The sequence below is a fragment of the Chinchilla lanigera genome, unplaced genomic scaffold (assembly GCF_000276665.1).
Source record: "Chinchilla lanigera isolate Chin_1 unplaced genomic scaffold, ChiLan1.0 scaffold00096, whole genome shotgun sequence".
Taxonomy (NCBI): Eukaryota; Metazoa; Chordata; class Mammalia; order Rodentia; family Chinchillidae; genus Chinchilla; species Chinchilla lanigera.
This window is the reverse complement of record NW_004955497.1, coordinates 387,894-399,227: the sequence shown is the minus strand read 5'-3', so window position 1 is coordinate 399,227 and position 11,334 is coordinate 387,894. Positions and strand designations below refer to the sequence as shown.

The 11,334-nt window shown below is 35.1% G+C and overlaps 1 protein-coding gene across 5 annotated transcripts in view; it reads right to left on the bottom strand.

The window, feature by feature from the left end:
• The window catches only part of Rnf17 (ring finger protein 17), a 147,441-nt gene that overhangs the window by 30,772 nt on the left and 105,335 nt on the right, over window positions 1-11,334 (bottom strand). For all 5 annotated transcript variants that reach the window (XM_013505511.1, XM_013505510.1, XM_013505513.1 and 2 more), the window contains 6 exons: window positions 10,152-10,379; window positions 9,439-9,589; window positions 9,176-9,294; window positions 4,972-5,062; window positions 3,924-4,039; window positions 1,565-1,851 (listed from right to left, as the gene is read on the bottom strand). In XM_013505511.1, the coding sequence (XP_013360965.1) occupies window positions 1,565-1,851; window positions 3,924-4,039; window positions 4,972-5,062; window positions 9,176-9,294; window positions 9,439-9,589; window positions 10,152-10,379 (992 nt within the window). The remainder of the gene's footprint in view (window positions 1-1,564; window positions 1,852-3,923; window positions 4,040-4,971; window positions 5,063-9,175; window positions 9,295-9,438; window positions 9,590-10,151; window positions 10,380-11,334) is intronic.

Sequence of the window (11,334 nt, the reverse complement as noted above, 5' to 3'; positions counted from 1 at the left end):
GAGTTCGGTTCCCGGTACCGGAGAAAAACCAAAAAAAAAAAAAAAAAAGAAAAGCAAGGAAATGATAATAGCAAATTCAAGAGAATGCTTAAGTCTTTGTTGGAAGGAGGAAACATGACCAAGTAAGGGTGAACAGGTCCTTTCAGGTCCTGGCAATACTTCGTACCTTGGTTAATGTGTATACAGTACTCAATATTTTTATCTAAATACTTCTGATGTCATACACCCTCACATTCGTAACATTTTACAATAATTTTTAAAAATTTATTTCGAAATATACTTATAGCTAACGTGATCGGCATACTGACCCTAATCCTGAGATGTGGGAGGAGGAACATATTCATGTGGAGAGAGCTTCCCGTTAGGGTTTTCACTTTAACTGAAGGGGCCTTCAGCATTTTAAAAAATCTCAATCTTTATATAGCTGTCAGAAAGGAAGTTCAAGGTTTTACATTCTGAAACAACTCTGAGGATGAATGCTTTCTTTGGCATATGATTATCTTCTAGTGCTCTGTATTCATTTTAAGTACTTGATATATTCTTTATTTTCATGTTTGTGAAAATATGTTTAAATTTTCAGCTCAGTATGTTTAAAGACACACACACAGGTATGCATCTTACCTAACTTATTTGGAAGGGTGGCTCAATGTGCCATAATGATAGAAATGTAAATTCTAAACTACTCTCTCCTTAACAGAGAACAACATTTATACAATTATAACCCATAACACTGTGATGCTAAAATAATTAATGAGCCAGTTGTAGCACTGTATGCCTGTAATCCCAGTTACCCAGAAGGCTGAGGTGAAAGGATAAAAAATTTGAGCCTAGCATGGGCATCTTAGCGAGACTCTATTACATAACATAAACATGGACTGAAGATGTAGCTCAGTGGAAGGTATGAGGCCTTGGGTTCAATCCCTAGTATTGGAAAAAGAAAAAAACATAGAAGAGGATAGTGACAGAGGAGGACGGAGAGGAAGAAAAAGGAAGAAGATGAAAGAAGAAGAAAGAAGGAAGATGGAACAAGAGAAGAAAGAGGTCTGGAAGAAGAAGGAGGAAGAAGAGGAGAAAGAGGAGGAAGAGGAAAGAGAAAGAAGAAGAGAAAAGGGAAACGTAGGTTCAATCACCAGCTCTTCAAAAAGCAAAAGAAAAATTAAAAAGTATTTTACATGGATTATGTCAACTTATTTAATCTTCCCCAAAACCCTTTGAAAATGAGGTTCAAAGAGGTTAATTACTTGCCCAAGTATTCTAATTGTGTCTATCTTCCTAGAAAACTTGAGTTGCTAGGTCCACTGCCACCAAGAAATCTTTCATAATATAAAAGATCTAGCAGATGTAGTGGTGTGTGCCTGTAATTCCAGCAGTATGAAAGGCTGAGGCAGGAAGATTGCAAGTTTGATCTCAGACTGGGCAATTTAGCAACTTAGTGAGACCCAGTCTCAAAATTTTTTATAAAAGGCTGAGGATACAGTTTAGTGTGGAAAGCCCTGGGTTCAATCCCAGTACTACAAAAATCAAAACCAAAACCAAACAAAACAAAAAACCATAAAAATTGTACCTGATAATTTAGGTATTACAAATATAGTTCCATCATCACCAATGCAGCTGACTATTGCCTCAAATACTTTCTTGTTAGGAATAACTGGTGGTTTATAGCATCCAGTGGTCCTTTGTTCTGAAATTTTCTCCTTACATTCAAATATCCTGTGTTCACTGGTTATATCAGCAGCTTTTTTGTCAGTATTGAAGTTAATTTTAATACACTTAGTAACGGTTGAATCTCCTTGTTCCAAGGGAATTGGCAGAGACTTCGCAGCTAAGTGGATGGTATCTGATTGAATAGTTCTGTAACATCAAAAAGATAACATGTCTAAAAAAAGCAAATATAAAAATCTAGTGAAAACAGCATAAAAAGAACCCTTGAAACACACTTACTATTTAAAGAAGATACTTGCTCTACTCTAGGATATACTACACTATGCTGTTACATGAAAATGCCTGTAATTTGTTATAATTAAAATTACTTTGAATTATAAACAAGATTGATAAAAAAAATGTAATTTCACTTAAATGTCTTATTTTTATTATTTATTTATTTTTTTCATTTTTCTTCCGGTACCAGGAATCGAACTCAAGACCTTGCTCTTGCCAGGCAGGCGCTGTGCCACTGAGCTAAATCCCCAGCCCCCACTTAAATGTCTTAAATTACTATCTCACAATGCATGCTATTCTCTCATAAAATCTCTTAAGAAATAGATTCCAAGTACTGGGTATAACACCTTTAAGTTGATAGTAACTAATCAGTACAAAACCTTCAGGTTGATTTTTGGAAACCAACTTAGAAAACACAACACCTTCAAGTTACTAATTCATTGAGTCCACAGTTAGAACATACACATATAGCAAGTTATCAACATTTATAAAATACAAAGAGAATATGAGTCTGTTAAAAACAATAAAGTAATATTCAGATATTAAGTCTTGTGGTACTATTCTAATTCAATTTTTTAAACTTCATATTACTCTCTTTCAATTAAGAAAGTATGCTTCTTGTGCAAAACAATAAAATCCTAAAAGATATTATTTATTATTATAAAAAACATGTTTTAGCAGATTTACAGCAGATTTCTATTTCTTCTAATTTCCTGTGCTTTTGTTTTAGTGGGAAATAAATACTGATGAATCACTCTCAACTAAGTGTCCCTTAAGATAGCTAGTGCTACTAATGGGGGCTGGGGATTTAGCTCAGCGGCACAGTGCCTGCCTGGCAAGCGCAAGGTTGTGAGTTCGATTCCTGGTACCAGAAGGAAAACAAAATAAAACAAAAAAGATAGCTAGTGTTACTATTAACGCAGAAAAAAAACCCCCAAAACAAAAACCCCTAAAACTTCATACTCAGTAGATGTCAGAAATAACTTGGCAAGCATTTTTCACTTTTTCATTTCATCCACATAGGAATTACTTTAACCTAAAGCAAATTAACCCCAAAAGAGGTATATGGACTATGTAGCAATTGCTCAGGCAACGCCAATCCATCTACCATACTTGGCCACATTTGATTTCTGATCTCTCATTCTTTTTCTATTATCAGCTGGGTGTGGTGGTGCACGCCTGTAATCCCAGCACTCGGGAGGCTGAGGTAGGAGGATCGTTGAGAGTTCGAGACCAACCTGGGCTACAAAGTGAGCTCAAGGCCAGCCTGAACTGCACAGTAAGACCCTGTCTCAAAAAGACAACAAATAAAACTTTTCTATTTTACCAGGTCTGGGAGTTTATAAGCCACCTATATCTAAAGAGATCTGGCCCTGTATGGTACAAAGTGGTTACCAGGAAATTGTGTCTGCAATCCTAACATACCTATACATCTAGAAGGACAGACACTGGAAATGGCTAGAGCCACAACAATAGTCCAATCCTTCTCACCTGAACCCCTGACAAAGCTGCTTAACGTAAAACTTAGCAACTGTACAGATCTTTAAATGTGAATATTATTCAATTAACTTTTTGCCACTCATTTGCTTCACATAAATACATGTTGTAAATACTAGCCAGAATTTTCAACATAAAGCTCATACATTTCTGTCTAAGCAAAGGATGCCGAAGTGCTCAGATTTGGCATTCATTATATTGGTCCCCCTTTCTTTGTTTTAGACTATAAATGCTAAAGGAAAGGGGAAAGTATAAGAGCCAGTATGTAAGAAAGGGTTTAGGTATACAGTAGTTGATGGTACTGAATAAAGGAATGAATACTTCTAAAGGAATCTGTTTCTGAGGGGCTCCTCAAGAGTTAGTTTATAATTCATATTTAGGAGCAAGTAAGATGCAATTCAGATTTGAAAGCACAAATAAGTATTTATGCAAATAAATAGGAAGCATCCATCACAAACTGATGACAAGACAATTTAAAAAGCCTATACCTTCTTTCTCTCAAAGCCAAACCTTTTTTAATCAAGTACTTAGAAACGTCAACACGCTCTCCTTTTTCATCTCTGCAGAAAATTTTCACAGGTAATGGCCAAGTTGTACTGTTTTCCTGAAGTGATTTAAAAGCTCAGTAAGTATGACACACACAAAAATTTCTTATAAAAATGTACTTTTTACAAGCATTTCTTCTACTTTAAGAAAAAGAAATTCCCAACTGAGTAAAATTACTTTGATATCTAAATACATTAGAGGAAAAGAAGGAAAATAGCATAGATGAATCAATGGGGACCGACATTTGTTTGTGAAATGTTATCAGGAAACAAATGTCGTTTGTAAAATGTTAGTATCAAGGTAACCTTACCAAAAAAAGAGCAAATGAAAAAAAATTTTCCACCCTGAATAGGGGAAAAAACACACCACTAGTTAACAAATTTCTTTCTTCCCTTACAGTGTACATTATATAATCAAAATATACATTTCAGGGTGTGCTTTTCCTCTACAAAAAGCAAAAGAAATAGCTATAAAACATATGTTGCTCTACTTCATTTGGAAAAATTTATAAAAATAGACAAAGTACCCACAGAAAAAGGTAATATGGAAAAATGAGTTATGTAAGAAAATTTTAATCATTAACTCAGTAAAATATATTTAAAGTAAAAAACTAACAAAAACAAATATTTTTAAGTACTCTGAAAATTTATGGCTCTTCTCAAATATTGTATTTATTGATATACAGCTAATTTTGAGCTCACTGGAAGCCTAACTTCCCACAGTAATAAAATAGAAAAAGCCTTCATAAATACTCTCTTGTATACATGTTGCATTTTTAATACGGAAATCATCAAATAAAGAATATTACTTTATAAAGTAATTTGTGGTATATCTATTCTCAAATAGGCATTATACTTTGAAATAAGAACTAAGTGTGCAACAAAATCCAATGGGTTTATGTCATTTTTTTCAATGAGAATATAAACTGAATTGATGAAAACATTAATGAAATAATATATATCTGTTGTACCTGTTTATCTCACTACCCACCTGTAATATGATGGTTGCTATGGCTCCCGTGAGGTACAGTGAAAGACAGTCACAAGCTGTCGCTGTCCACTTGTCACTCCCACCAGTTGGTCTAAAACAAAAAACCACAAGTTATTTTATAAAATAACAAACAGCATAGGATATCTAAACATACAGGTACAAGAAATGTTACTTAAGTTTGAACCACCTAAATATGTAGTAAGAGGTAAATTTGAATATGATTCATGAATTTGATTCATGTTAGCATCCCAGTTCTTTTCCATTTTCACAGCCTTTTTGTTCATCCTTCTGTTCTTCTTTGGATGCCTATTATATGCTAACTTATTTGAGTGTATCTGTTCTGCACAACACCAAAGACCCCTGAAAAGTAGGTATATTTAAGGGACTTCTCATATGTTTCATATGTGTCAACTAGACTACAAGCTGTACGAGTACAGAGATAATGTACTTTCTCACCATTACATCTTCTAATGTCTAGCACAGTCCCAGTGCATAGAAGGCACTCCAGAAACACTCCATGGAAAGGAAAAAAAGTTTCTTTGCAATGATTTTACTGCTCACTTTTGAGAGTTTTCTAGAATTCAAATCTAATTCAAAAAACTACCCATAAATATAAGCCTCCATAGTTTATAAAACCATTCCTTCATTCATCCTGGTATCTTTCTGAAAGAGTTAAAGATATTATATTACACAGTCATCCCTACTATATTGCAGTTCACTTATTGTGGTTTCACTGTATCATGGGTTTCAAAAAATATGTAGCTAATTCTGCATCGCGGAGTTTTTGTTATACTGTGGGATTTTGTGGTATACAGCTATTTATGTAATATTTATGATTTTAATTATTTTGCTTAAAAATTTAAAACAAAATAAATATAAATGTTCAAACATATTAAAAATACTAAATCAAAACACAGTATGTATTTTATCAGCGGATGAATACCATACTGTACACAATGGAAATGCAGTACACCACTACTGCTTGTGCAAGTTTGCCAACGTGAGATCGTACACGGCATACTACTGACTGACGGAATGGAAGGCGACCAACCACAGCACTGTGTTCTGTACCTTGGGCGTTGACTGGCTCAGTGACCATAGCATCGGTCTGTCTGCTCTCCCACACTAGGTCCATACATTCAGCATCTCTCCTTGTCCACTTCACATCAAGTATCCATATAGAATTTTACATGTTGTTAAAATTATGTAGGTGTAAGAGTGCAGAAAGTGTTTAAGAGCATATGAAGTGTTTATAAGAGTGTGGGAAAGGTTAATAAGAGAGTGGGAAAGGTTTATAGGAGTATAGTGCCACTACTCCGCAGATTTTCACCTATTGCGGGGGTCTCTGGAACATAACTCCCACGACAGGTGATGGATCACTGTACACCGATACATGCAAAGCCATGTTTACAACAGCACAACTTGTAATAGCTAAATCTTGGAAGTGGCCAATATGTCTATCAACAGGTGAATGGATAAAGAAATTGCACTACTTATACACCATGGAGTACCACTCTGCCACGAAGAAATATAAATTTAAGTCACTGACAGGAAAACAGATGGCAAATGAAATGAATCAGACACACAAGCTTAAATGTGTCATGGTTTCTCTTACATGAGAAACCCAAACTATAAACAATCTAAAGAACAAAAATAAAAGAGAAATAATAGGAAACTGGGAGATAGATCTTTTGCAAATGTGAAGGGAATCTAGACATAGGGCAGTAAAAGGAATTATGATGTGTTATATACATCTACCAACTCTCCATGACAAATGTAATCAAATACTGCAAATGTTTTATTTTATTTTTTATTTTTATTTTATTTTTGCAAATGTACTAATTTAAAAGAAAAAATCTGGCTCATTCATCAAAAAGTTATCAAAATTTTCAAACATATACAAAAATCACATAATAAGATTTTCATTCAGCTTTCACAGTTATCAATACATGACCAATTTTGTTTCATCTGTACCCCCAAATATCCACTTCTAATTTTTGAAGACCCAGGTATTACATTGCATCAAAAGCATTGCTTGGGCAGTTGTCATTTCAACCAGTAGGTTCTTTTGTTTTTGGTACGAGGAATCGAACTCAGGACCTTGCACTTGCCAGGCAGGCACTGTGCCACTGAGCTATATCCCTGGTGCAACCAGTTGATTCTTGTACTGAATAAATTCGATAAATTTTTTTTTTATATTTTCTGGTATATTATCTTATAAAAATTACTGAAAAAAAAAGGTTTTGGTCATCCCGTAATTTAAATAATTGGACTGATAAGTGGTTAAAGGAGGAGAAATTTAATTTAGCTCGTGGTATCACAAGATCAGTACATGGCTGGCTGCTCCAAGGCAGACACATCCTGGTGGAAGGGCGTGCTGGAGCAAAGCTGCTTAGTTCATGGTGGCCAGGAAGTAGGGCAGGAAAAGTGCCAGAGACGAGTGGGCCAGGACCATGTACGGTATCCAAGACCACACTCTGTGCCCCACCCTCACACACCCAAGAGCACGGCTCACTAATGTGCTAGGTGTTTCTTAATCTCATGAAGTTGGTATGTAAGAATTAATGGTCACACATAATTCCATTTATAAAGATTTTAATTTGCATTTCCAAAGAGTTTTATTTTTTTGAGATAGGATCTCACTAAGTTGATCTCATAATCTTCTTGCCTTATCCTCCTCAGTGCTGGAATTACATGCACGTGTAATCACTTCCAGCCCCAAAGGGAAGTCGTTTAAAATAAACATAGCTATAGTATTATCATTGCAATTTTCAAAATTATTAATTCCTTAATATGAACTCACTGGATGAAATTCACCTTTTCCTGATGTTTCAAAAACAGCTGGTAGTAGGAAACAAAGGAAGTACATGGATTGCTGATACATGCCCTGAATCCACTTTCCATTTTTCACAGCTTGATCAGATCCAAGTAGATTTTTCTTTTCTCAATGTGTGTTCAAAGTAAGTGCCATGTAATTCTATCAAGGGATGTAAGAGGCGTGGTGCTCTCTTGTGATGTTTGTAGCCACTGACAATCATGGTCTAGATCGTTTAGTTCATTCCGAGGTTTAAAATGATATTCTATTGATATTATTCTTTTGGGTTTCATTTAAAGTACTAGAACAATTTTCTCTTACCACTTAATTAATCTAAAATGGTATGTATAGGAAAAGACACATGCATATTTCCCTTATTTTCTAGTATTCAGAACAAAAAGGCAGCTCCCTAGAACTCTCTGAAAATGACCAGTGAGGTTTTAATCACAATGAACTGATACATTACAACTGCCACCCTACTGGTGTTCAAACTGTCCCAGTGGTGGCCAGCTGAAGATTACTGGGGTTGGCTATTGAATTGTTTTGTCATAATTCCATTAATTTTTCCTTTTCTTTTTTTTTTTTTTTTTGGACCCGGAATAAAACTCAGGACCTTGTACTTGCCAGGCAGGCACTGTGCCATTGAGCTACATCCCTGGTCCCCCATTAATTTTTCATAGCTTTCTCTCCTTTTTTTGCTAACAGTTGTCTTGCTTATCTTTGGAAGAAACTAGGTTCATATTATACATTTCCTTTCTAAGACCCGTTATCAGACGTTTTCGTAAAAAGCACTAATTTTTTTACTGGAAAATGGTATTTAGAAGCTTCAGTGTGTGCCTCAGAGTAGTTCACTGACGCTGTGTCATTCACGTTATTAAGCTGTAACTCACGTTCTTTTTTAAAAACAAGGTATCAAGGCAGGTGTGGTGGCGCAACCCTATAATCCCACCTCTTGAGAGGCTCAGACAGGATGACTGTCACAAGTTTGAGACCAGCCTAGGTTATATAGTATACTCAGACCTTGGGACAACTGGCTAAAATTCTTTCCCACTCTGTGGGTTGTCTTTTCACTCTGTTGTGATTTATTTTGATGTGGAGAAACTTTTTAAAAAGATGAGGTCCCAGTTGTTGAATCCTTGAAATATTTTCCACGCAGTCTGGGTTTGGTTCATTAAGTCTCTGCCATCATCTGTATTTCCTTAATGCCATTAAATCTATGTGCTCCAAATATTTATCTTTGTATCTTCTTAAAATCTTGAATTAACCACAATAATGAAAATTTCAGAACATGTTATCAAAATTAAAAATGACAAGAACTCATCCAAAAAGAAAAATATCTAAAATCAATATTCAATAAGGAGAAAACTAATTCACTCAGCTAAAAACTACCTTATATCAACAAGAGAGCATTCCACAGATAATCGTCCCATTGTCTTCAGATTTTCTTGGAGTTTTCTTAGACAGTTAACATTCACTACTAGTTCAACACCTACATCATACAGCAAGACCTATGGAAACAATAATTTTAAGTCTGTGGAAAGACAAAAATTCAAAAATGTTTTTGGAATTTGAAAAGCATAATCAAAATTAAATAACCACAGGAAAAAATTCAAAGTTCATTCACTTGCATGATAACACATAAACTGCATTACCTCTACCAATGTGTCTGTAACTACTCTGATGATCTGGCCTCTTTGCCACTGATTTTTATCTGGGATCCTAACAGCACAGTGCATATCATTTTTCCATTTAATAGGTTTCCATTCTGAGTTTTCATAAGCTGCTATCATCTCTTCTTCTAAACTATATAAGGATAAAAAAGTTCAGATATAAAAGACTTCCTATGTCTTTTATAATACTCTAACCACGTTTTCTACCCCGCCCTCCGTCATTCCACTCCAGTCCAATTAGACACCATGTTCTGTGTTGGATGTACACAGCATATCTCTACTGCAGGCCTTTGGAGATGCACTTACCTGTGGGGCTTACTCCCTCCCACCTCCTCAGGACCCATTTCAAATGTCATTGTCTGTGCATTCTTAAAATTATCTGCCTTCCAAAATTCTGTATTTTTCTCAATCACCATTATTTTATCAATCACATGCTAAGTTTTAGGTATAAACTCTCCCTTTACCCAAATTTAAGTTCCATGACAGCCAAGACTGGTCTAGTGTTGGCCATAGCACCTAACTACTTGTTGAACAAATAAACTGTCATATAGTGAAAGTAACCAACAGAAACACTATTTTTATATCTTTAAATAAGGACTATTTAGTTGAAATAATTTTGATACTTTCAAAATTCTGTTTATGACTTCTACATCTTTGAAACAAAGCACATTATATGTTTTCCTTATGTATTATACCTCTTAAGTAAGTTTTTTGTTAATAACCATTGAACATAAATCTTCTCAGGAGATATGACACTACATATATGCACAGGCAGTTCCTTGTTATAGAGAGACTGGAAATTCTCAGTAGGTAGAGATTTTATAGAGACAGAATTTAAGTTGTTTACTTCATGTGAAATAATTTCTTCTGGAGAAGGATCCCATATTTCAACATGCTTTCTAGAATTATCTTTGGGGATATATCTGAAAAATAAAAGCAAAAATTAGCAAGACATTTGGAGGAATTAAAAATAGCAAAGTAGAGACACAAGCAAAATGCAACCTCTTTAGGACCTGAAATTGACACACCTGCAAAACAATTTGGTGAAGACATAAGAATACATAGATCTCTGGGAATCAGGAGGCACCTTTATTAATTTCCTTTTATTCCTTAATAGGATTTTTATCTCCCTTTTGTCTCCTCTCATCTTTAGTTTTCACATTTTACTTCTTTCATTTTTGCCTTCTTCAACACCTCCATCCTTACCAGTATTACTAGTAAACTTTAATAATCTTTAGATATTTACTTGACTCTTTTATTGTTGAACTGTTTTCTATCGCTGTTGGCAGTGTATTTGTTGCATTAAGTAGATATTTACTGAATATCAGTATTTGGTTTGTCCTTGTGTCTATACTATAATTATGGATCTTTTTCCTATTGTTAAGAGTGTTATGGTGGTAACCTTTACTGGTTCTCATGGTATGTCAATATCCAGTTTGTCTTTGACTATTACTGTTGCTGATTTTGTTACTATGGCCAGTGGCAACCTAGTCGTTGCAATCAGTTTTTACTGCATGCAGATATCTGGTTGGTCTTTGTGTCATCAACGAGTGAGGTTCATTTCCAGAGAACTCAGTGCTGGGCCAATTACACTGCTCCCTTTGCTTCCCAAATTAAAGAAGGTGGTCAGATCTTTGGACAAAGGCAAAGACCTAAAGCAGTGATGGTGAAACTTTTAGAGACAAGTGTCCAAACTACAACTCCAAACCCACTCATTTATGGCAGTGCCAACACTGCAATTAAACTTGAATACTGAGGTTTTACTTCAGGAAAAAAACACACATTAACATCTTTTGTTTAAAAAAAACACGCACATACCATAGGTTCGCCACCACTGGCCTATAGGTGACCATACCCAGAGTGCATCAGTGGAAAGCA